The sequence below is a fragment of the Cherax quadricarinatus genome, chromosome 17 (genome assembly GCF_038502225.1).
Source record: "Cherax quadricarinatus isolate ZL_2023a chromosome 17, ASM3850222v1, whole genome shotgun sequence".
NCBI classification, from domain to species: domain Eukaryota; kingdom Metazoa; phylum Arthropoda; class Malacostraca; order Decapoda; family Parastacidae; genus Cherax; species Cherax quadricarinatus.
This window is the reverse complement of record NC_091308.1, coordinates 28824021-28851530: the sequence shown is the minus strand read 5'-3', so window position 1 is coordinate 28851530 and position 27510 is coordinate 28824021. Positions and strand designations below refer to the sequence as shown.

At 38.9% G+C, this 27510-nt stretch overlaps 1 protein-coding gene across 4 annotated transcripts in view; it reads left to right on the top strand.

Annotated features, from left to right (window-relative positions):
- The window catches only part of LOC128686350 (short-chain dehydrogenase/reductase family 16C member 6), a 55206-nt gene that overhangs the window by 15642 nt on the left and 12054 nt on the right, over positions 1-27510 (top strand). For all 4 annotated transcript variants that reach the window (XM_070085905.1, XM_070085906.1, XM_070085907.1 and 1 more), the window contains exons 2-7: positions 1201-1356; positions 2128-2217; positions 5941-6048; positions 15858-15989; positions 17964-18093; positions 21602-21719. In XM_070085905.1, the coding sequence (XP_069942006.1) occupies positions 1201-1356; positions 2128-2217; positions 5941-6048; positions 15858-15989; positions 17964-18093; positions 21602-21719 (734 nt within the window). The remainder of the gene's footprint in view (positions 1-1200; positions 1357-2127; positions 2218-5940; positions 6049-15857; positions 15990-17963; positions 18094-21601; positions 21720-27510) is intronic.

The following is a 27510-nucleotide window of genomic DNA, read 5'->3' as shown; positions in this document are numbered from 1 at the left end:
ATACTGTAGTTACTTACACTGTGTAGCCTGTAGGTCACCTGTAGTTGCTTGAAGAGGTCACTGTGCCTGCAGCCAGGTCCCAGACAAGATCTCCTGCTTTCACTTTTCAGTCTCCAAAAAGTTCAGATTTTCTTTTTCAAGTTGTCTTACCTTTGATAATATGAAATGTTTAGATAACAATTAGACATTTCTCTCTAATGTCTTTTATTAGTATTATATATTCATAGACTAAGGAGTTAGCCCTTTTGGATCTTGTTAATAATAATGATGCTATGTAGCAATCCCTTCATGTAAAAGTGAGGACTTTTACAGTATGAGCTTTATACAGCAGTATTTTATAGGAATGAAAAATATAACAATAGATTAAAGATGTGTATTTAGAGCTATTGAGTGAACCATGTACTATTGTATCTATATAGATTTATCTGTTACAATAATAATAATAATAGTAATAGTAATAACACAGAAAAGCAAGAAATATCACAAATGTTTTAATCTAGTTTGGAGGCAGTGGAAATGTGTCTAAGGGCAATATGTAGTGTAAATATTATGCAGATAATTCCTAGTGTGGAAATGAGGAGGAAGTGTGGAGTTATTAAAAGTATTTTTCAGAGGGCTGAGGAGGAGGTTGTTGAGGGGGTTTGGTCATTTAGAGAGGATGGAGCAAAATTGGATGACATGGTATATAAATCCTTAGTGGAGGATAGGAGGGGTAGGGGAGGTCCAAGGAAAGAAAGGATGGAAGGAGGGGGCAAAAGAGGTTTTGTGGGCAAGGGACTTGGACATACAGCAGGCATGTGTGAGAGTATTAGATAGGAGTGAATGAAGGCGAATGGTTTTTGGGACTTGACAAGCTGTTGGAGTGTAAACAGGGTAATATTTTGGGAAGGGATTCAGGGAAACAGGTTAGCCGGACTTGAGTTCTGGACATGGGAAGTACAGTGCCTGTACTTTAAAGGAGGGGTTTGGGATATTTGCTGTTTGGAGGGACATTTGAGCTGTCATATCTGTGCACCTCTGTAAAGACAGTGATTGTGTGAATTATGGTGGGAGACAGCCAGTGTGTTGAAAAAAAAAAAAACATTTGTAGTGTATAAAAGCCATGAATTATTTTCCATTATCTAATTGGATTTTGCTGGTTGAATCCTCCAGATATTTATTAAGAATAACCCAAGTACTGTAATATATTTTAATTTCCAGAAAATGATTGGAATTATAATGGTGGTATACCAGTATGTACTGCTGGTATGTGACTTCGTGCATCTGGTTCTTCTATCTGCATTTCTAATGCTAAAATCGATATGGCATTTTGTTTCACCTCCTCCACTCAAGGTCATCACTGGAGAAGTTATTCTGGTAAGAAGGATTTTTAGGCTTTTATTCAGTAGTAGGTGGAATTCCTGTTACCTTTAATTTACATGGCTTTTATTATGTCATAAAATATCTTGTAAAAAACCTTCATGTACTGTGATATGCTCACCTCTGATTCTCTTCCACATACTACTGTATTATATGTACTGTACTATTCTCACCTACCCAGGTATCATTCCTTCATGTTCTGTATGGTTGGAATCATGGCTAGGGCTAAAAGTGAGCAGGTTATAACAATTAATGAAGAAAAAGAAATTGGAATGACTTATGCAGCAAGTAGCAGCAGGTTGGTGTGGTGACCCGGAAATTTGAAATTTTGCTAGCCAAAATTAGGGCCAGATTGCTGATGGAACCGGATTACTGATTGCTGGATTAGTGATGGCCGACCTGTACATGAAATTGTCAGTTATGCTTCAAAAACATTAACCACTCCAGCATGCCTATACACTGACACTTCTTGCTTCCTCATAAAAAAATTTCTGTTAAGAATGTGCTTTTCCTTAGAATTACAGCAGTGAATAACCCATACAAGCTTAGTGCATTTTTTGTGATCATAATAATAATAATAATAGTAATTATCCTTTAAAGATAACTTTCGTTTTTCCTTTTGGGCCACCCTGCCTCGGTGGGATATAACGGTTTGTTGAAAGAAGAAGAATTATCCTTTAATTTCCTAAAGTGCAAATATATGCTCTATATATTTGCACATATTTTATATCACACAGCTGCTGTGTATAAACCAATATGCTTTTTCAGGTGACAGGAGCTGGTCATGGAATTGGAAGGGAATTGGGACTTCAGTTTGCTCGTTTAGGAGCCCGAGTCGTGTGCTTGGATATTAATGAGGTTTGTGTCTGTCAACTTTGGTTCTCTGATCTTTCTTAACCAAAATTGTTTCTTAAAAAAAAAAAAAAAAATTCCTAGTACTTATTATGCTGTCATTTTTGTTAAATTCATGTGATTACAGTGGAACCTCAGATTTCGTCTGGTGTGGATATCTTACAATTCGGATTTTGACCACTTTTGGCCAAAATTGCCCCTGGTTTTGCACCTCCACTCGGAAATTGTCCATACCAGACACTTCCACCTGGGCTGTTCATACGTTTGTGATACTAATACGTAATAATAATCACTCTTGGGCACATTAAATGTCTTATTTTAGGTTAATATAGGCATTTTCCTTAATCCATCTATGATATTTTCTTCAAAATTATGTAAGAAACACGTTACATAGCACATAAACATTCCTCTGTTACTCATTCACTAAGAGTGTCCTTCTAGTCTTAATGCCATAGTAATAATACTAATACATAATAATAATCACTCTTGGGCACATTAACCTTTAAACTGTCCAAGCATAGATCTACGTTTACCTGCATGGTGCTCTGAATATTTTGAAAAATAAAAAAAAATTTTTTTTTTTTTAGTTAAAGAGGGCAATTTTCTGTGTGCTATAAGACCAAAAAAAAAAATTAGGACCAGTACTTACCAAGATATAAACCTGGAAAGTTGGCTCTGGATGCTCATCTGATGGCACCATCCAGTCCTGCTGCTTGCAGAAGTGTTGCCGATTTACCTTTTTTTTTCTCATTTTTATTTTAATTTATATAATTTTTGTTCTGATAATTAAAATTTATAATAGTTCTTGTGATTTCATAGTCAATCTCTGTTCTGAAATAGTACTCAAATAGTAACAATCATACCAACAGGTGAACATTTTCACCTGCCTGGGTCATTTACTATTGTCTAGAAATACTATATACAAAGTAGTTATAAGTCTTTGCAATGTTTTAGACATGCTGGAGTATATATGAAACTCCTTGAAGAATGGTGTTATGACAAGCGAGATAACTGGTGACAGCCAGTGACATTTGATGAATGTGTGCTGCTGTAGGGAACCCTCGCCTTATTTGTTTTCTCTTTTTGTTTGTTTTTGCTGTTGCACACAAACATGTCTGTCTGTCTATCTATCTGTTTGTCTATCTGTCTGTCTATCTGTCTAGCTCTGCTTATCTATCTAGCTCTGTTTATCTGTCTTTCTGTCTGCCTGTGTGTGCCTGGAGTATATATATGAAACTCCTTGAAGAATGGTGTTATGACAAGCATCAGATAACCGGTGACAGCCAGTGACATTTGATGAATGTGCATTGCTGCAAGGAACCCTCGCTTTGCTTTCACTGTTGCACACAAACATGTCTGTCTGTATGTCTGTCAGTCTGTCTATGTCTGTTTATCTGTCTGCCTGTATGTGTCTGGCTTTCCATCTGTTTGTCTCTGTCTCAGGGAGCTAGTAAACCTGTTGGTTTGTGGTTTATGAGCTGCTCCTTGATTACTGAACAAGTGACAGTGCTATTAATTGCATATCCAATTTTTCTTTAAATCATTTGATGCCCTCATCACCTTACTCTTTTCTTTGTTCACTTTCAACTTTCTACCTTTACACACACTCCCAAACTCATCCACTAACCTTTGCAGTTTTTCTTTAGAATCTCTCATAAGCACAGTATCATCTGCGAAAAGTAACTGTGTCAATTCCCATTTTGTATTTGATTCCCCATAATTTAATCCCACCCCTCTCCTGAACACCCTAGCATTTACTTCTTTTACAACCCCATCTATAAATATATTAAACAACCATGGTGACATTACACATCCCTGTCTAAGACCTACTTTTACCGGGAAGTAGTCTCCTTCTCTTCTACACACCCTAACCTGAGCCTCACTATCCTCATAAAAACTCTCTACAGCATTTAGTAACTTACCACCTATTCCACATACTTGCAACATCTGCCACATTGCTCCCCTATCCACTCTATCATATGCCTTTTCTAAATCCATAAATGCAATAAAAACTTCCCTACCTTTATCTAAATACTGTTCACATATATGCTTCAATGTAAACACTTGATCTACACATCCCCTACCCACTCTAAAACCTCCTTGCTCATCCGCAATCCTACATTCTGTCTTACCTCTAATTCTTTCAATAATAACCCTACCGTACACTTTTCCTGGTATACTCAGTAAACTTATTCCTCTATAATTTTTACAATTTCTTTTGTCCCCCTTCCCTTTGTATAAAGGGACTATACATGCTCTCTGCCAATCCCTAGGTACCTTCCCCTCTTTCATACACTTATTAAACAAAAATACCAACCACTCCAACACTATATCCCCCCTCTGCTTTTAATATTTCTGTCATGATCCCGTCAGTTCCAGCTGCTTTACCCCCTTTCATTCTACGTAATGCTTCATGCACCTCTCCCACACTCACATCTTGCTCTTCTTCACTCCTAAAAGATTTTTTTTGTTTTTAACAAGTTGGCCATCTCCCACCAAGGCAGGGTGACTCAAAAAGAAAGAAAATCCCAAAAGAAAATACTTTCATCATCATTCAACACTTTCACCTCACTCATACATAATCACTGTTTTTGCAGAGGTGCCCAGAATACAACAGTTTAGAAGCATATACATGTACATATAAAGATACTACAACATATCCCTCCAAACTGCCAATTTCCCAAACCCCTCCTTTACAGTACTTATTTCCCATTTCCAGTACTCAAGTCCGGCTATATAAAAATAACTGGTTTCCCTGAATCCCTTCACTAAATATTACCCTTTGATATATACCTTTGAAGAATTTCGAGAGTATATCTACTCTCTGAGCCTGGCCATGGGCCAGGCTCATCTAGTCTAGTATGTGTAGTGTAACCTAAGTGTTAGTACAAGTAGGAAGATATACTGTTATCTCGTGTGTTTGAGACAGAAAAAGACACCAGCAATCTTACCATTATGTTAAACAATTACAGGTTTCTGTTTCACACTCACTTGGCAAGACGGTAGTACCTCCCCGGGTGGTTGCTGTCTACCAACCTACTACCTATACTCTTTTAGAGTATAGTGAGATATGTTGTGGTAAGAGACTGGGATTACTCTTTAGATCACCCTGAGATCAATTCATATCCAATTTGTATAATTCTTTCTTCTTTCTTTCAACACACCGGCCGTATCCCACCGAGGCGGGGTGGCCCAAAAGGAAAAACGAAAGTTTCTCCTTTTACATTTAGTAATATATACAGGAGAAGAGGTTACTAGCCCCTTGCTCCCGGCATTTTAGTCGCCTCTTACAACACGCATGGCTTACGGAGGAAGAATTCTGTTCCACTTCCCCATGGAGATAAGAGGAAATAAACAAGAATAAGAACTAGAAAGAAAATAGAAGAAAACCCAAAGGGGTGTGTATATATGTGCTTGTACATGTATGTGTAGTGTGACCTAAGTGTAAGTAGAAGTAGCAAGACGTACCTGAAATCTTGCATGTTCATGAGACAGAAAAAAGGACACCAGCAATCCTACCATCATGTAAAACAATTACAGGCTTTCGTTTTACACTCACTTGGCAGGACGGTAGTACCTCCCTGGGCGGTTGCTGTCTACCAACCTACTACCTATACTCTTTTAGAGTATAGTGAGATATGTTGTGGTAAGAGACTGGGATTACTCTTTAGATCACCCTGAGATCAATTCATATCCAATTTGTATAATTCTATTTTTATATTAAACCAGGCAAACAACAAGAAAACAGTAACAGACATCAGCAAGGAAGGTGGAAGCGCTTGGGGTTATAAGTGTGATGTGAGCTGTAAGGAAGATGTCCATGCAGTATCAAACAAGGTATGTTTCATGTGTTATCTTCATGATATTTAGATATTGGCAGTTTGGAGGGATATGTTGTGTATCTTTATATGTATATGCTTCTAAACTGTTGTATTCTGAGCACCTCTTCAAAAACAGTGATAATGTATGAGTGTGGTGAAAGTGTTGAATGATGATGAAAGTATTTTCTTTTTGGGGATTTTCTTTCTTTTTTGGGTCACCCTGCCTTGGTGGGAGACGACCGACTTGTTGAAAAAAAAAAAAAAATTTAGAATTGAAGAGTTAGGTCTAGGTCATCATTATATGTTACATAAACACCATCAGTTTTATATATTATGCTCATACTCCAGCTGCAGGATCAATGAAACATGAGACCATGCAGCTTCAATGTAGACTCATCCACGTTTGGGTTGAACTCTGCACTAAGTTCATTGAAGCTCAGATGATGGCATATGTGATGGATAATATTGTTAGTAGAGGACAGTGTTTCTCTTTTAACATTATTATCCATATAATGCACCATCATCAGAGCTTCACTGAACATAGTGCAGAGTTTGACACAAAGGTGGAGGAGCTCACTCTTGGAGTTGCATGTCTCCACATGCAATTGGTGTATAAGTTTTCCCAAATTATCTAGAGTCCAGACTTCAACCATCTATTGCCATACGTTCTAATGAACAGACGTTTGCCTGCAGCTAGCATTGTAACTTACCTTACAGACTATAGGTATGTCTTCATATGCTGAATATCATCTTCTTCCCCTACCTTATATTTTGTACTCTTTTCTTTTTTTCACACATCAGCCATCTTCCACCAAGGCAGAGTGACCCAAAAGAAAGAAAAACCCAAAAAGAAAGAAGAAGCTTTCACCATCAGTCACCACTTTCACCGTCACTCATACATAATCACTGTCTTTGCAGAGGCATCCAGATATGATAGTTTAGATAGTCAATCCACACTGCCAATATCCCAAATCCTCTCCTTTAAAGTGCAGGCATTGTACTTCCCATTTCCAGGACTCAAGTCCAGCTAACCAGTTTCCCTGAATCCCTTCACAAAATGTTACCCTGCTTGCACACCAACAGCTCGTCAGGTCCCAAAAACCATTCGTCTCCATTCACTATCAAACACACTCATGCACACTTGCTGGAAATCCAAGCCCCTCGCCCATAAAACCTTTACCCTCTCCCTCCAATCTTCTCGAAGACGACCCCTACCCTGCCTTCTTTTCCCTACAGATTCATACGTTCTCCAAGTTATTCTACTTTGTTCCATTCTCTCTTAATGACCAAACCACCTCAACATCACCTCTTCAGCCCTATGACTAATACTTTTAGTAACTCCACACCTCCTCCTAATTTTCACACTACAAATTCTCTGCATATTTACACCACACTGTCCTTAGACAGGATATCTCCACTACCTCCAGCCACCTCCTTGCTCTGCAGCATTTACAACCCAAGCTTCACACCCCATATAAGAGTGTTGGTACTACTATACTTTCGTACATTCCCTTCTTTGCCTCCATGGATAACACACCACTCACCTTTTTTTCTTCATCAGTTTTATGGTTAACCTCAGCCTTCATAAACCTATCCGTTGACAAATCAATTCCCAAATACCTGAAAACATTCACTTCTTCGATACTCCCTCTCTCCAATGTGATATCCAATTTTTCTTTAAATTGTTTGATACAGTCATCACCTTACTCTTATCTATATTCGCTTTCAGCTTTCTACCTTGGAAATAAATGGTATAAAATACCGACACAATGGAAATATTTATAGATGGGGTTGTAAGAGAAGTAAATGCGAGGGTCTTGGCAAGAGGCGTGGAGTTAAAAGATAAAGAATCACACACAAAGTGGGAGTTGTCACAGCTGCTCTTTGCTGATGACACTGTGCTCTTGGGAGATTCTGAAGAGAAGTTGCAGAGATTGGTGGATGAATTTGGTAGGGTGTGCAAAAGAAGAAAATTAAAGGTGAATACAGGAAAGAGTAAGGTTATGAGGATAACAAAAAGATTAGGTGATGAAAGATTGAATATCAGATTGGAGGGAGAGAGTATGGAGGAGGTGAACGTATTCAGATATTTGGGAGTGGACGTGTCAGCGGATGGGTCTATGAAAGATGAGGTGAATCATAGAATTGATGAGGGAAAAAGAGTGAGTGGTGCACTTAGGAGTCTGTGGAGACAAAGAACTTTGTCCTTGGAGGCAAAGAGGGGAATGTATGAGAGTATAGTTTTACCAACGCTCTTATATGGGTGTGAAGCGTGGGTGATGAATGTTGCAGCGAGGAGAAGGCTGGAGGCAGTGGAGATGTCATGTCTGAGGGCAATGTGTGGTGTGAATATAATGCAGAGAATTCGTAGTTTGGAAGTTAGGAGGAGGTGCGGGATTACCAAAACTGTTGTCCAGAGGGCTGAGGAAGGGTTGTTGAGGTGGTTCGGACATGTAGAGAGAATGGAGCGAAACAGAATGACTTCAAGAGTGTATCAGTCTGTAGTGGAAGGAAGGCGGGGTAGGGGTCGGCCTAGGAAGGGTTGGAGGGAGGGGGTAAAGGAGGTTTTGTGTGCGAGGGGCTTGGACTTCCAGCAGGCATGCTTGAGCGTGTTTGATAGGAGTGAATGGAGACAAATGGTTTTTAATACTTGACGTGCTGTTGGAGTGTGAGCAAAGTAACATTTATGAAGGGATTCAGGGAAACCGGCAGGCCGGACTTGAGTCCTGGAGATGGGAAGTACAGTGCCTGCACTCTGAAGGAGGGGTGTTAATGTTGCAGTTTAAAAACTGTAGTGTAAAGCACCCTTCTGGCAAGACAGTGATGGAGTGAATGATGGTGAAAGTTTTTCTTTTTCGGGCCACCCTGCCTTGGTGGGAATCGGCCGGTGTGATAATAAAAAAAAATAATAACAATGGAAATATAAACACATATGCAGTATAATGTGATCCTTTATTGACTACGTTTCGCCCACACAGTGGGCTTTTTCAAGTCACAAACAGAACTTGAAAAAGCCCACTGTGTGGGCGAAACGTAGTCAATAAAGGATCACATTATACTGCATATGTGTTTATATTTCCAGCTTTCTACCTTACACACATTCCCAAACCTGGTATACTCAGTAAACTTTTTTTTTTTTTTCAACAAACTGGCCATATCCCACCAAGGCAGGGTGGCACATAAAGAAAAACGAAAGTTTCTCTTTTTAAATTTAGTAATTTGTACAGAAGTAGTTACTAGGCCCTTGCTCCCGGCAATTTAGTCACCACTTACAACACGCATGGCTTACAGAGGAAGAATTCTGTTCCACTTTCCCATGGAAATAAGACGAAATAAACAAGAACAAGAACTAGAAAGAAAATAGAAGAAAACCCAGAGGAGTGTGTATATACTATATGCTTGTACATGTATGTGTAGTGTGACCTAAGTTTAAGTAGAAGTAGCAAGACGTACCTGAAATCTTGCATGTTTATGAGACAGAAAAAAAGACATCAGCAATCCTACCATCATGTAAAACAATTACAGGTTTCCGCTCTACACTCACTTGGCAGGACGGTACTACCTCCCTGGGCAGTTGCTGTCTATCAACCTACTACCTACACTCAGTAAACTTCTTTCTTCTTTCAACACACTGGCCGTATCCCACCAAGGCAGGGTGGCCCAAAAGGAAAAACAAAAGTTTCTCTTTTTACATTTAGTAATATATACAGGAGAAGGGGTTACTAGCCCCTTGCTCCTGGCATTTTAGTCGCCTCTTACAACACGCATGGCTTACAGAGGAAGAATTCTGTTCCACTTCCCCATGGAGATAAGAGGAAATAAACAAGAACAAGAACTAGAAAGAAAATAGCAGAAAACCCAGAGGGGTGTGTGTATATATATGCTTGTACATGTATTTGCAGTGTGACCTAAGTGTAAGTAGAAGTAGCAAGACATACCTGAAATCTTGCATGTTTATGAGACAGAAAAAAGGACACCAGCGATCCTACCATCATGTAAAACAATTACAGGCTTTCGTTTTACACTCACTTGGCAGGATGGGAGTACCTCCCTGGGCAGTTGCTGTCTACCAACCTACTACCTAGGACTCAGTAAACTTATACCCCTATAATTTTTACACACTCTTTTGTCCTTCTTCCCTTTATATAAAGGAACTATACACGCTGTTTGCCGATCCCTAGGTACCTTTCCCTCTTTTATACGTTTATAAAACAAAAATATCAACCACCCCAACACTATCCTCTTCCCTGCTTTTAACAGTCTGTCTTGATCATGTCAGTTCCAGCTGCTTTACCCCCTTTCATTCTAAGCAAGCAAGCAAGATATTCTAGGTAAGACCCCGATGGGGTGAGCGGGGAAGACTGGATAGACAAAGACCAGATCTTGAGAGGAGTGTCCTTAGTCTTAGAGAAAGAGCCAGGGCTTAACCAGCAGCAGAGTTGTGTGTAAAGGAGTTTGTGGGAAGGGGCTTGAGAGTCAGGATATGCAGGCAAGCTTGATCGATGACTTGGGAGCACTGCGGTGTGCATCTCATCAGCGTGGTGTTGCCTAGCTTGTAATTGGTGGAGACTGGCTGGCGAGAGGTGGGCTGGAGGCGGCGACTAGTGATGATGTGACTTATGTACCATCGTCCCAGGTAGTGTAGGAACCGTTGTTAATTCTTCTAAATGCTGATTTTGAGAGCAGGATAAGTTTTACCCGGTGCTGTTTGTCGTTGCGTAGGTCTTCTAGTAAGGCGTTGGCGGTCTGTAGGTCGGTATTTTGTGCAACAGTGTACTTGACGTGTCCAAACTGTATGCTGTATATAACTTGGGCTGAGTGCAGGATCTGGCAGTCTTGCATGAATGTGTACAGGGTGATAGGCACGGTAGGTCTGAGGTTCAGGTCTGCTATCATTGTTTCTAATGGTGGTGGAGTTTCTTGTGGTGGATTTTCAGGTGGAAGTATTTTGGCTTTTTTTGCCATCGGTGATTGAAGTGGAGATGGGGAGAGTAAGTCGGCGGTGGTGGTGGCGGTCTCAGGTAGATCAGGTGAGGCTGCTGATTGGTCAGTGGCTGCGGTGGAGTTTGTTGTTGTTGTTGTTGTTGTATCTTGCGTTGTGGTTACAGGAGTGGTAATATTTTCTGGTGCTTGGGTGAGCTTGATTATGTCAGCAGAAGGTGGAGAGTCTGGGAATTTGAATGCCGGCATGTTGTTTAGTCTGAAAAGTTCATTGATGGTAGTGTTGAAGGAGCCTGGTGCTGCCATGTTGTGCATGTGAGCATACAGTAGGCAGTACTGTATTTTGGTGGAGTCACATGCAGGTGTGGAGATAGTGGTGGTGGAGTGCTGGGTTGATTTCAGGAGTTTGGTGGTGTCAGCCTGCAGCTTGGTGATAGCAGCATACGTGGGTGATCTAGGTGGTGCCTTCTTCTGTTCTGCTTCAATGTTATTTTTAATGATTTCTCGGTGAGTGGGACACTTAGCAGCGAGAGTGTGATGGTCGTTTTTGCAGTTAAGACACTTAAGTGGAGCAGCGGAAGTACATGCTTTGGAGTCATGTCCCTCAGAACCACAGGTGGAGCACAACTTCTTGTCCTTGGTGGGGCAGTCTTTTGATGAGTGAAGGTATGAGTAACAGTTCCAGCATTGGGTAACATGATGGTGTCGCTCAGCTTCAATGTGGTTGGTGTTGATAAAGTAGTAGTATATAGCTAGTCCCTCAGTAGTAGCTTGGGAAGCTATCGTGACGTCAGTGAAGATAATCTTTAGCATTGATGAGGCCGTGGAAATCTTGGTAATGCTTTCCACTTTTGCCCATGGGTTCTGCTCTTCGACAGATTTCTTGAGATCTTCGGTTGTTTGTGTCATAATCAGTTTATCCAGGCACTTCAGAAAAACAATTCTTTTAGCCCTTAAGGCTGGAGAGGACATGATCCTGCAGCCACGTTCTTCGAGAGTGGTCAGGGCAGGTGCAGTCAGCAATTTCTCAGCCTCCACATCATCTTCACAGACAACAATGAAGGATTCTTGGAGGGATAGGATGGTGTTAATCTTGACAGTCAGTCCCTTGACAACCACGGCAAGGGCAAGCTTGGTGGAGTCATTGATCAGACCACAGGATGGTTTGGTCTTGACTCTGTAAGAGTAACTCATCTTGAAACAGATCGATGTCGAGGTAGAGGTTCCCCTCCCCAACAGGGATCGCAGGGACACTTCTTCTGTCTTGCTTTCATTCTATGTAATTCCTCATGCACCTCCCCCACACATCCTGCTCTTCTTCACTGCTAAAAGATGTTATACCCCCCTGGCCAGTGCATGAAATTACCACCTTCCTTTCTTCATCAACATTTAAAAGTTCCTTAAAATATTCCCACCATCTACCCAATACCTACAGCTCCCCTACTCTGTTTTTAACTGACAAATCCATTTGTTCCCTAGGCTTTCTTCACTTGTTTATCTCACTCCAAAATTTTTTCATATTAGCAAAATTTGACAGTGCCTCTCCCACTATCATCTGCTCTCCTTTTGCACTTTCTCACCACTCTCTTCACCTTTCTTTTACTTGTATACTCTGTCCTTCTTATATCACTTCTGCTGTGTAAAAACCTCTCATAAGCTACCTTTTTCTCTTTTATCACACCCTTTACTTCATCATTCCACCAATCACTCCTCTTTCCTCCTACACCCACCCTCCTATAGCCACAAACTTCTGCCCCACATTCTGATACTGCATTTTTAGAACTATCCCATCCCTCTTCAACCCCCCCCTTCTCCCCCACTACCCATACTTGCACTAGCCCACCTTTCTGCCAATAATTGCTTATATTTCACCCTTAGTTTATAAACTTTCACTTCTCTCTTACTTTCTGTTGACTTTTTCCTTTTGTCCCATGTACCTCTTACTCTAACTGTAGCTACAACTAAATAACGATCCGATATATCCGTTCTCTCTCTATAAACATGTACATCCTGAAGCCTACCCTTCAGTCTTTTATCCACCAATACATAATCTAACAAATTACTTTCATTACGTGCTATATCATACCATGTATACATATTTATCCTCTTTTTCATAAAATATGTATTACTTATTGCTGAACCTCTTTCTACATGTAGTTCAGTTAAAGGCTCCCCATTTTCACTTACCCTTGGCACCCCAAATTTACCTACTACTCCCTATAGAACATTTTTACCCACTTTAGCATTGAGATCCCCAACCATAAGTACTTTCTCACTTGGTTCAAACCTCCCCACACATGCACTCAACATTTCCCAAAATCTCTCTCTCTCCTCTACACATCTCTCTTCTCCAGGTGCATATATGCTTTCTATCATCCACTTTTCACATCCAACCTTTATTTTACTCCACATAATCCTTGAATTTATACATTTATAGTCCCTCTTTTCCTGCCATAACTTATCCTTCAACATTATTGCTACTCCTTAGCTCTAATTCTATTAGAAACCCCTGACCTAATCCCATTTATTTCTCCACACAGAAACTCTCCTACCCCCTTTAGCTTTGTTTCACTTAAAGCCAGGACATCCAGCCTCTTTTCATTCATAATGTCCACAATCATGTCTTATCATTCACATAGCATCCACACACATTCAAACATCCCATTTTGACAGTTTGCTTATTTTTCTTTTTAGTAAGCTATACAGGAAAAGGGGTTACTAGCCCATTACTCCTGGCATTTTAGTTTACAGCATGCATGGCTTATGGGGAAAAGATTCTTATTCCACTTCCCCATGGATATGAAAGAAAAAGCAATAAGAACAAGAACTATTAAGATAAAAATAAAAGAAAACTCAGATGAGTGAGTATAAATAAACATGTACATGTATGTGCAGTGTGACCTAAGTGTAAGTAGAAGTAGCAAGACATACCTTATATCTTGCATGTTTATGAAACAGAGAAAAGACACCAGCAATCCTACCATCACATAAAACAATTAGAGGCTTCCGTTTTACACTCACTTGGCAGGACAGTAGTACTTCCCTGGGCAGTTGCTGTCTACCAACCTACTAAAGTACTACAGTACTACTACATTTTGTACTCATTTTCACCATTTATTGTGTCCTGTTAAGCTCCTGCACATTTGTGATATGGTTTTTCTCTTAAGGCTCCAATTTTTTTTATTCCTTGTATTCTGTTTGAGTTGTTTTGAATGTTGTGCTTATTGGTACATCTTTTACTGCTTCTTCTTACATAATGCTTAATAAGCACATTGTTATATAGGTAGTAGGTTGGTAGACAGCAGGCACTCAGGGAGGTACTACCATCTTGTCATGTGAGTGTGAAACGGAAGCCTGCACCTGTTTTACATGATGGTAGGATTGCTGGTGTCTTTTCTCTGTCTCACAAACATGCAAGATTTCAGGTACATTTTGCTACTTCTACTTACACTTAGATCACACTACATATACATGTACAAGCATATATATACACACCCCTCTGGGTTTTCTTCTATTTTCTTACCAGTTCTTGTTCATTTCCACTTATCGCCATGGGGAAGTGGAACAGAATTCTTCCTCCGTAAGCCATGCGTGTTGTAAGAGGCGACTAAAATGCTGGGAGCAAGGGGCTAGTACCACTTCTCCTGTATAAATGACTAAATTTAAAAAGAGAAACTTACGTTTTTCTTTTTGGGCCACCCTGCCTTGGTGAGATACGGCCAGCTTGTTGAAAGAAAGAAAAATACATATACACACCCTTCTAGGTTTTTTCTATTTTCTTCGTAGTTCTTGTTCTTCTTTAGTTCCTCTTATCTCCATGGGGAAGTGGAAAATAATTCTTCCTCTGTATGCTCTGCATGTTGAAGGAGGCGACAAAAATGACAGGAGCAAGGGGCTATTAACCCCCTTTCCTGTATAAATTATTAAATTTAAAAAGAAAAACTTTTGTTCTTCTTTTTAGGTCACCCTGCCTTGGTGGGATGCAACTGGTTCGTTGAAAAAAAAAATGTACATTGTTACTCCTGTTACTTCCATTATTGTTCTGTCTCATATTGGGGTGCTTGGTATCTGTACCATACTCTTGTTCTGTCCAGTTATGGTAGTGTGCATAATGGTAAGAGGTGTTATGATTTTTTATTTTGTATTAAGAATGCCACATTTTGCAAGTGCCTCTGTGGGTAGCATAGATAGGGCAAATGCCCTCTCTATGCTACCCACTCCTTTCAATATTTGCCTTTGTTTCTTTGAATTTCATTGTCTGCATGAAAAAAGTTTTTTCATTTTTTCATTTGCATTTCTGTATTATTTTGTACTTTTCCACAGAACTCTGGGAATACATGTATATAAACCATCAGATTCTCTTGTGTGATAACTTACATATCCCACAGTGAAAAATGCCATACCATTATTTATTATGAAACTTAGATTATTCCCTCTTTAATATATGTACATTTCCAGGAGTGTCAATATCTGCACTTACTTCCATTTTCTGTTCTGTAGTAATAGTCTTTATTGAGTGTTTCCTTAGATGCTGAAATTTCACATTTTTGTGGCACTGTCACCTTCATTTTGTTTCCTATTTCTATGTCTATTTGTTTTAGTTTCATCTTTGTTGTTATATCTTCCTACCATTTTACTATTTATCTTCTGAAACGTGAGTATTGCTGATGAATTCTGTACAATAAACTTAAAGATAGAGGAGCTTGTATAACCCCTGGTTCTTAACGCAACATAATCCTCATAAATTGCAAGGGTTACGGTACTGATTTGTTTTTTATAGATAAATGTCATGGCATACACAGTACAGTATTATTGTACTAAACTTTTTGTTAATGGTTTTGTGTATACAATATTTAATAATTGCGGGTTTTTTTTTTATTTAAGATCCGCAAAGAAGTAGGGGAGGTAACTATCCTGGTAAACAATGCTGGTATTATGCCATGCAAGCCATTCCTCAGACACACTCCTGAGGAAGTCATCAACATCTTTAGAATCAACGTGTTTTCTCATTTCTGGGTGAGTATAAACTGGGGTTTATGTGCTTTATGAAATATCAGTGTACTTAAATATTGCATGACAGTTAAATGACTTTCACACCAATTTACTCAGCCTTTAGAATCTTGCATATAATGTCACTCATTGTTGCAAAAATATTGTAACATGAAACTTGCATTAAATTGAAATTGCAATTAAGTGGTTGGTAAAGGTTTATATGATTGAAGTTAAGTTTTGTAATCATGTAACAGTTTTGTAACAGTTTGAATATTCATTCATTGTGTTGTAAGATGTGTTGATGGACATTTTTAGTTAGAGATCATTATTTATATCAGAGATCTGGTGCTGTTGTTAAGATTATAATATCCTGCAAATGCTGATTAAATGAGCAAATTGACCAAATAATAAAGTCGAGTACCTAATGCACCATAGAATGTTACCATAGACTTGTTTCATGGGGCACTAACATCAAGGAAAGTATGGGTGCTAACTGCAGTTCAAAAGTAAATACAAGTGCAATATACTTTTTACATAGCTGCAGTTCTGCTATTATTCACTCTTTTATTAGATAATTATAAATGTAATTCAAACACTTAAAATTATTCATAATACAATATGGCAGTTTTTCAGCTATATTTTATATGGATTAAATTCAGGACATTGTTATTTTAACACCCTTTGCCAGAAATACATAAACATAATTGAAATAACTCTCTGAACTGCATATTCCCCACCTCTCCTTCAGAGTGCAGGCACTGTGCTTCCCTTCTTCACAGTTTAAGTCTGGCTAGCCAATTTTTCTAAAGTCCCTTTATGAATGTTACTTTGCTCACACTCCAACAGCATGTTATGTCATAAAAGCCACTTCTCCACTCACTCTTGCCTAACACACTATTGCAGTAATTTTTTTTTAACTCGACTGTCATCTTCCGCCAAGGCAGGGTGTCCCAAAAAGAAAAGGCATTCACTAACACTCATTCAGTTGCCATCTTTCCAGAAGCATGCTGACATCACAATCAGATTACCTTCCTGCAACATCCCCATCCCTCCTTTAGAGTTTGGGTACTACCCTTCCCACCTTCAGGAATCAAGTTTGGCTAACCAGTTTCCCTGAATAAGTTACCTTCCTCACACTCCAACAGCATATCCATTAAAACCCACTTGTCTCCATTCACTCCTGTTTAACATGCTCACACAAGCCTGCTGGATGCTCAAGCCTCTAAAACTTAAAGCCACTTTTACTCTCCTCCCTCCAACCATTCCTGGAACATCCCCCCCACCCCTCCTACCTCCTAACCCAGGTTTATACATCCTCTTTGTCAGCCTATCCTTGTCCACCCCTCAACATGCTCAAAACCCTTCAACAACCCATCCTCAGCCCTTTAAATTATACCCTTGGTAATCCCACATCATCATATAATTTCTACACTCTGAATTCTCTGCATGATACTCATGTCACACACATTGCTTTTAAACATGATATTTCCAATGCCTGTAGCTTCCTCACTGTAGCATTCAAAACCCATGCCTCACACTAATATAAAAATGTTAATATCACTATTTCTTCTTCTGCTTCCTCTTCTTTTCCTTCTTTCTTCTTCTTTTTCTTATGCACACTATTCTTATTATTATTCTGCATAAGCAAACTACCATTCACACTGTTTTAAGTTGATTATTTATATTGGCTGTATTCTGTAAGGTTAACACCATAAAGCATCTTTAGTTTTGGGCATGATTAGGGACACTATTACCACTATGCACTTCTACTGGATTGTGAAACTAGCATCAAGGAGAATTTTCAGTTATGTTGCTAAGTTAGGGTTGGGCAAGGTTATGATTGGATTGGTTTAATTAGGCAATGATAGGATAGGCTTGTAGTTAGGCTGGTTTAGGTGCCAGAATAAGATTGAATTTAATGTCAGTTTTCTACTTCTGAAAAACTAATACAAAATGAGTCTAGTGTTATGGTTTTTGTTTTTTTATCTTGCTGTACAGACTGTTCAAGAATGGTTACCATCTTTCATGACAGCTGGCCGTGGTCATGTTGTTGCTGTATCTTCTATTGCTGGCCTCATGGCAACGTCTAACCTTGTCCCATATTGTTCATCAAAATATGCTGTTAGAGGTAAGATTATAAAAACTACAATTTTTTTTTTTATTGATATTAACACATCAGCCGTTTCTCACCAAGGCGGGGTGACTTGAAAAAGAAGAAACACTTTTATCATTACTCCCTCCATCACTGTCTAAACAGAGGTGTGCCTACGGTACAGTTAAAAACTGCAACATTTCAACACCCCTTCAGAGTGCAGGCATTGTACCTCTGCCTTTTGGATAATACTTTTTAGAAACCCTGCACCTCCTCCTAATCTCCAGGCTACAGATTCTCTGCATTATATTCACACCACACATTACCCTCAGACACTACATCTCCACTGCCTCCAGCCTTCTCCTTTTTGCAACATTCACCACCCATGCTTCACACCCATATAAGAGCGTTGATACCACTATACTCTCGTACATTCCCTTCTTTGCTTCCATGAATAACGTTCTTTATCTCCACAGACTCCTCAGTGCTCCATTCACCTTTTTTCCCTCATCAATTCTATGATTTGCCTCATTTTTCATAGACCCATCTGCTGAAAAGTCCACTCCAGATATCAAAATACATTCATTTCCTCTAGACTCCCTCCCTCCAGTCTGATATCCAATCTTTCATTACCTAATTTTTTTGTATCCTCATCACCTTGCTCTTTCCTATGTTCACTTTTAATTTCCTTCTTTTACATACCTTCCAAACTCATTCACAAACTTCTTGAACTTCTCTTCAGAATCTCCCAAAAGCACAGTGTCATCAGCAAAGAGTAACTGTGACAACTCCCACTGCGTGTTAGATTCTTTATCTCTTAATCCCACACCTCTTGCCTACTCCTGAGCATTCACTTCTCGTACAACCCCATCTATAAATATATTGAACAACTGTGGTAACATCATGCATCCCTCTCTAAGGCCTACTTTTTCTGGGAAATAATCTCCCTCTCTCCTACATGCTCTAACCTGAGCCTCACTGTTCTCATAAAAACTCTTAACTGCTTTCAGTAACCTACCTCTTATTCCATACATTTGCAACATTGGCCACATTTCTTTCCACTCCACCCTGTCTTATTTACCCCGGAGAGAGTTCCGGGGGTCAACGCCCCCGTGGCCCGGTCTGTGACCAGGCCGCCTGGTGGATCAGAGCCTGATCAACCAGGCTGTTACTGCTGGCTGCACGCAATCCAACGTACGAGCCACAGCCCGGCTGGTCAGGTGCCGACTTTAGGTGCTTGTCCAGTGCCAGCGTGAAGACTGCCAGGGATCTATTGGTAATCCCCCTTATGTATGCCTTTTCCACATCCATAAATGCAACAAAAACCTCTTTTTCCTTATCTAAATACTGTTCACCTATATGCTTCACTGTAAACACTTGGTCTACACATCCCTTACCCTTCCTACAGCCTCCTTATTCATCTGTGATCCTACTCTCCCTCTTACTCTTAATTCTTTGAATAATAACTCTACCATACACTTTACTAAGTATATTCAACAGGCTTATTCCCTTATACTTTTTACATTCTCTTTTGTCCCCATTGCCTTTATACAAAGGAACTATGCATACTCTCTGCCAATCCTTAGGTACTTTACCCTCTTCCATACTTTTATTAAATAAAAACACTAACCACTCCAACACTATATCCCCACCTGCTTTTAACATTTCTGTCTTTATCCCACCAATCCCAGCTGCTTTACCCCCTTTCATTCTACCCACTTCCCCCACACTCCTCCTTGCCCTATACACAAAATCACAGCTTCCCTATCTTCATCAACATTTAACAATTCCTCAAAATATTCCCTCCATCTTCCCGATACCTCTAACTCTCCTTTTAACAACTCTCCTCTCTTATTTTTAACTAACAAATTTATTCATTCCCTAGACTTTCTCAACTTATTAATCTCACTCCAAAACTTTTTCTTATTTTCAACAAAATTTGTTGATAACATCTCACCCACTCTCTCATTTGCTCTCGTTTTACATTTCTTCACCACTCTCTTAACCTCTCTTTTTCTCTCCATATACTCTTCCCTCCTTGCATCACTTCTACTTTGTAAAAAATCTCACATGCTAACTTTTTCTCCCTTACTACTCTGTTTACATCATCATTCCACCAATCGCTCTTCTTACCTCCAACAACCACTTTCCTGTAACCACAAACTTCTGCTGAACACTCTAACACTATATTCTTAAACTTACCCCATATATCTTCTACCTCATTGCCTATACTCACAGCACCCCATCTATCCTCCAACAGTTGTTTATATCTTACCCTAACTGCCTCCTCCTTTAGCTCATAAACCTTCACCTCTCTCTTACTTGATGCTTCCATTTTCCTTGTATCCCATCTACCTTTTACTCTCACTGTTTATTTATTTATTTTGAAGATACAGCTGTATCCCACCAAGGCAGGGTGACCTAAAAAGAGAAACAAAAGTTTCTCTTTTTAGGTCACAGAAGAATGGATTACTAGCTCCTTGCTCATGGCATTTTAGTCGCCTCTTACGACACGCATGGCTTATGGAGGAAGAATTCTGTTCCACTTTTCCATGGAGATAAGAGGAAATAAACAAGAATAAGACATATTAAAAAACTAAGAAAACCCAGAGGAGTATGTATATATGTGTGTGCACATGCACGTGTAGTGTGACCTAAGTGCCAGTAGAAGTAGCAAGATATGTTTGGTATCCCAGATGTTTGTGAGACAGAAAAGACACCAGCAATCCTATCATCACGTAAAACAATTACAGGTTTCCGTTTCACGCTTATATGGGTGGTTACTGTCTACCAACCTACTACCCAAAAATTATATATGGAAGAGAAATTTGCTCAAGTGATATTAATAATGAATGGTATCCATATCAATAAATCTTCTTTCTTTCTTTCAACACACTGGCCGTATCCCACCAAGGCAGAGTGGCCCAAAAAGAAAAACAAAAGTTTCTCTTTTTAAATTTAGTAGTTTATATGGGAGAAGGGGTTACTAGCCCCTTGCTCCCAGCATTTTAGTCGCCTCTTACAACACACATGGCTTACGGAGGAAGAATTCTGCTCCGCTTCCCCATGGAGATAAGAGGAAATAAACAAGAAGAAGAACTAGAAAGAAAATAGAAGAATACCTAGAGGGGTGTGTATATATATGCTTGTACATGTATGTGTAGTGTGACCTAAGTGTAAGTAGAAGTAGCAAGATGTACCTGAAATCTTGCATGTTTATGAGACAGACAAAAGACACCAGCAATCCTACCATCATGTAAAACAATTACAGGCTTTCGTTTTACACTCACTTGGCAGGACGGTAGTACCTTCCTGGGCGGCTGCTGTCTACCAACCTACTACCTAGGATATCAATAAATATCATACTTTATTGGGAAGTATGATTGATTTTTAAAACAGCAAGTACAGTACTGGTAAATAATATATTGGACTGTTTGAAACATCAGTAAATATCAGTACTCTGTTAAAACACAAGATATATTTTATCAAGTGGTGGGTAAATCCTATTCATATAGCTTATTAAGATAACCTTTCATTTGTCTAGGTTTGATGGATGGCCTGACAGAGGAGATGCGTTATGCTGGAAGGAATCCAAACATTAAATTCACACGTGTTCATCCATTTATTGTTGACACAGGCCTTGCTAAGAAACCACGTATTAGGTACGTAGCATGTTTTATATAGCTACAGTGTTTAATAACTGCTTTTTGTAATTACCTTTTTGTATCAGCGAGAGCAATCATATATAAGGAAATAATATTTTATATTCTAATTCTCATTTTTAACTTTAATCATTAACCCTTTGACTGTCGCGGCCGTATATATACGTCTTATGAGGTACCGTGTTTGACGTATATATACTCATAAATTCTAGCAGCTTCAAATCAAGCAGGAGAAAGCTGGTAGGCCCACATGTGAGAGAATGGGTCTGTGTGGTCAGTGTGCACCATATAAAAAAAATCCTGGCGCACGCAGTGCATAATGAGAAAAAAAAAACTCCGACCGTTTTTTTTAATTAAAATGCCGACTTTGTGGTCTATTTTCGTATAGTATTTATGGTTGTATTCTCGTTTTCTTAGTCTCATTTGATAGAATGAAAAACATATTATGGAAATAGAGGTGATTTTGATTGATTTTACTATAAAAAGAACCTAGAAATGGAGCTCAAAGTAGGGGAAATGTCTGATTTTTGCCAATGTTCAAAAGTAAACAAATGATGCCATTGTCTAATAAATGTCCAACTAGCCATTCTAATATGCAGTCACGAGTGGGTTGATGTTATTTATACAATTATTACAGTACTGCAGTAGTCTGCATAATAGTAAGTCTTCTATTTTTTGTTTGAATAAAAATTAAAAATAGAAAGCAAGAGTAATATCAGAGGGGCCTGGAGACATGACTGATGAACAAAGAAAATGTTATTTTAGAGCCAGGAATGTCTGCATTGTTCATTCTGGACCTTATTTTGAAATTGTCATATTTTTTAGTTTTTGTGAAATTGGCCAAATTGCAAATTTCTGACCACATTATTAGGTAGTTGAAATCGGTAAATGGGCAGTTTCTTGTACTCAATCGATAGAAAAAATGGAGTTCTAAAGAAATAACTATGAGTTTGGGCGACTGGAACAATGGAATTAGCCGAAATTAGGGCTCAAAGTGGGCGAAATCGCCGATTTGTAAACAGCGCCGGGGTCGCTAATTTCGCGAGAGCATAATTCTGTCAGTTTTCCATCAAATTTCATTTTTTTGGTGTCATTACAATCGGGAAAAGATTCTCTATCATTTCATAAGAAAAAATATTTTTTTTTTTTTTTTTAAATTTTGCGACACCAGGAGACACCTCAGGATTGGGGGTTGCGACAGTCAAAGGGTTAATAGTGTGCAGTGTTATGACTTACATTCCTAGCTTGTGTGTTTAGTCTGAGTACCTGAGTCAGTGCTTCCTGTAAAATATGTGGACTTGTTAACACTGTGGCCATGGAACATTAGTGGATTATACTACACTTATTTTAAATAATTTACAGTGTATCCTTAGTACATCTACGACATTGTATGATAGTGTAAACATGTTATCAGGCTTTATATTCATTTGAAAGTGAAAAAAGCTATGATTCACTTTACAGTGATTTTCATTTTACAGCAGTAGCCTGTACATACAGTAGGGTCCCGCTTACAGCATTCCGCTAATACTGCAATTTCAAATTATGACCAAAACTTTCTATGCAGCGAGCAGTCTTTCAAATGCGGCACGTGCCACCTGGTTTGTTTACATTCTTCGTGACCACATTTCTCTATTATGTAATAATAATCACTCTTTGACACATTAAATGTCTTATTATATGTTAATATAGACATTTTCATTAATCCATCTATATTTTCTTCAAAATTATGTAAGAAACACTTTACATAGTATATAAACCTTTTATGTTTATATACTATGGAGGTGTGGTATTCGAGCGGAGAGAAAACATTATGTCACTCCCCTTAATACGTAACACTTTTGTTTATAATTCTCGGAATGACTTGTTCATTACTTCTCCCTTTGTTTATGATGGCATCTAAAGGTAGTTGATAGAAACGATTAAACTCAGTGAACATGGTATGTCGATGGTAATAATATGGCTCTGGGCCACATTAAATATCATGTAGCTATGTGGGTAGGTGTAGCTATGTGGGGAGGTGTAGCTATGTAGGTAGGTGTAGGTATGTAGCCCAGGCAGACTACAAACCTACATTATTATTATAACTGATAATTATACTTATGTGTACCTGTACCTAAGTAAACTTACACACTGTGCTGGCATGCACAGTGTGTAATAATAATAATAATAATAATAACACAATAATAATCACTCTGAGGCGCATTAAATATCGTATAAAATGTTAATATGAACATTTTGATTAATCCATCTAAATACACCCCACAGTAGAATAAATTAACATAAATATGAGATGTGGTATCCAGGTGACTTGTAGGACTTGTAGTAGCCAGGCGACATGTAGGACTTGTGGTAGCCAGGCAACTTGTAGGATTTGTGATAGCCAGGCGACTTGTAGAACTTGAGGTAGCCAGGCGACTTGTAGGACTTGTGGTAGCCAGGCGACCTGTAGGACTTGTGGTAGCCAGGCGACTTGTAGAACTTGAGGTAGCCAGGCGACTTGTAGGACTTGTGGTAGCCAGGCGACTTGCAGTCCAACATCAGAGAAAATGTGTACACTATAATATTACTGGGGGTAGCCAGAAAATTATTCCTTTCGTAGGCCTTCACTCAGGGCGTCATTTCTTCTAAAAATGGTGTTACATGAGAATGTGTTTATCTTTATTTATTTTACTGTATCAACATGGAGACAACTTGTACACAACGTAAAGTAACAAAAACCAAATGTGTTCGTCTGGTTTGTTTACATTACGTGTGGGTGGGGTGGGGTGGGGTGGGGTGGTGAGGGCTGCCCTTCCTGGCTACCCATACTTCCCAACCTGACTTACTACAAAAAAAAAAAATTCACCTCTCACCCTACATAAAGACTACAAATATTTTAAGGTAGTTAATGAGTGTACTGTATATGCATTTTATTGCTCTAGGGAGCTTTAAGCATCATAATAAAGTATGTGTGGGTGGGGTGGCCAGGAAGGCTACTACACCTGACTTTTTAGAATAAATACTACTCGCCTTTTGCCCTACATTAAAACTACAAATATTTTGAGGTAAATAATAAGTGTACTCTGTATGTATTTTACTTTTTAATGCCTAGTTCTATTGCTAACTTAATATATGTTAGCGTAAACTTGTTATCTGGCATTTATAAATGGAAAAAAAATTGAGTTCTGCTTTCCAGTGAAGTCTGCTTTCCGGCAGTAGCCTGGAATCTAACCTGCCATATAAGTGGGGCCTTACTGTATATATATTATTTCCTTATATTTTATTGATTTTAAACTGTAGCTGAGTTTTTCCTAGACACATTAACTTTCCTAGACCAATCTTTGAATATTTTAATTTAGTTTGATGTTTTATTGTAACCAATTTACAGACCCAAGGCTGAAGGGAACTTAAGTCTTTTATCACATAGACTATTGATAATCTACTTTCATACTGAATGGGAGTTTATCATTGATCAAACAGACAATTTAAGGTTGAGTATGTAATACTCAACCTTAAAGGGAGAGTGAATGGTAAAGGGAGGCAAAAGTGAAGGTAGGGGCCAAAGGTAGAAGGAAAGGAAGTAGTAGTAGTAATGGGGTCAGTCAGAGGCGAAGAAAGAAGAGCACTGCAGGAGAGCTGAGGGCCCACAGAGAGTAAGACCAAAAACATAGGGAATGGGAAGGAAAAAAAGCTAAGGATAGAACACCCAAGGCAAAAGAATGGAAACCTTTTTGTTCTTTGAATATGTAATGCTATGCTCATAGAGTCCCTTCTTCAGTAATTTGTTGATACTGTAATTTCATTTTTAACATTTTTGATGATTGAAGCAGTTCATTCTCTTGTAATTCATTCCATTGATTTGCCATTCCATGAAGATAAATTTGCTAGTATCCCACTGATAACAAAAATATGGTAATAATTCTTAGCTGTTTGTTTGGAGAGTTCTGTAAACACAGTCTAAGGAGTCTCAGTAATTACTATTCACTTTACAAGTTGCATCTTCTGGGGAGTTGGAGGAAGTGGACCTGTGTACTTTTTTTCATAGCATTTTGGCACTTTGTTTCGGTAGTATATATACATCTTACGAGCCAGTGTTTCGGAGATATATATGCTCAATAATTCTAGTGGTACATGTTTATAGAGGGGCAACTGATATATCGGATCATTATTTAGTTGTAGCTACAGTTAGAGTAAGAGGTAGATGGGAAAAGAGGAAGGTGGCAACAACAAGTAAGAGGGAGGTGAAAGTGTATAAACTAAGGGAGGAGGAAGTTCGGGTGAGATATAAGCGACTATTGGCAGAAAGGTGGGCTAGTGCAAAGATGAGTAGTGGGGGGGTTGAAGAGGGTTGGAATAGTTTTAAAAATGCAGTATTAGAATGTGGGGCAGAAGTTTGTGGTTATAGGAGGGTGGGGGCAGGAGGAAAGAGGAGTGATTGGTGGAATGATGAAGTAAAGGGTGTGATAAAAGAGAAAAAGGTAGCTTATGAGAGGTTTTTACAAAGCAGAAGTGTTATAAGAAGAGCAGAGTATATGGAGAGTAAAAGAAAGGTAAAGAGAGTGGTGAGAGAGTGCAAAAGGAGAGCAGATGATAGAGTGGGAGAGGCACTGTCAAGAAATTTTAATGAAAATAAGAAAAAATTTTGGAGTGAGTTAAACAAGTTAAGAAAGCCTAGGGAAAATATGGATTTGTCAGTTAAAAACAGAGTAGGGGAGTTAGTAGATGGGGAGATGGAGGTATTGGGTAGATGGCGAGAATATTTTGAGGAACTTTTAAATGTTAAGGAAGAAACAGAGGCAGTAATTTCATGCACTGGTCAGGGAGGTATACCATCTTTTAAGAGTGAAGAAGAGCAGAATGTAAGTGTGGGGGAGGTACGTGAGGCATTACGTAAAGTGAAAGGGGGTAAAGCAGCTGGAACTGATGGGATCATGACAGAAATGTTAAAAGCAGGGGGGGATATAGTGTTGGAGTGGTTGGTACTTTTGTTTAATAAATGTATGAAAGAGGGGAAGGTACCTAGGGATTGGCAGAGAGCATGTATAGTCCCTTTATATAAAGGGAAAGGGGACAAAAGAGACTGTAAAAATTATAGAGGAATAAGCTTACTGAGTATACCAGGAAAAGTGTACGGTAGGGTTATAATTGAAAGAATTAGAGGTAAGACAGAATGTAGGATTGCGGATGAGCAAGGAGGTTTTAGAGTGGGTAGGGGATGTGTAGATCAGGTGTTTACATTGAAGCATATATGTGAACAGTATTTAGATAAAGATAGGGAAGTTTTTATTGCATTTATGGATTTAGAAAAGGCATATGATAGAGTGGGTAGAGGAGCAATGTGGCAGATGTTGCAAGTATATGGAATAGGTGGTAAGTTATTAAATGCTGTAAAGAGTTTTTATGAGGATAGTGAGGCTCAGGTTAGGGTGTGTAGAAGAGAGGGAGACTACTTCCCGGTAAAAGTAGGTCTTAGACAGGGATGTGTAATGTCACCATGGTTGTTTAATATATTTATAGATGGGGTTGTAAAGGAAGTAAATGCTAGGGTGTTTGGGAGAGGGGTGGGATTAAATTATGGGGGATCAAATTCAAAATGGGAATTGACACAGTTACTTTTTGCTGATGATACTGTGCTTATGGGAGATTCTAAAGAAAAATTGCAAAGGTTAGTGGATGAGTTTGGGAATGTGTGTAAAGGTAGAAAGTTGAAAGTGAACATAGAAAAGAGTAAGGTGATGAGGGTGTCAAATGATTTAGATAAAGAAAAATTGGATATCAAATTGGGGAGGAGGAGTATGGAAGAAGTGAATGT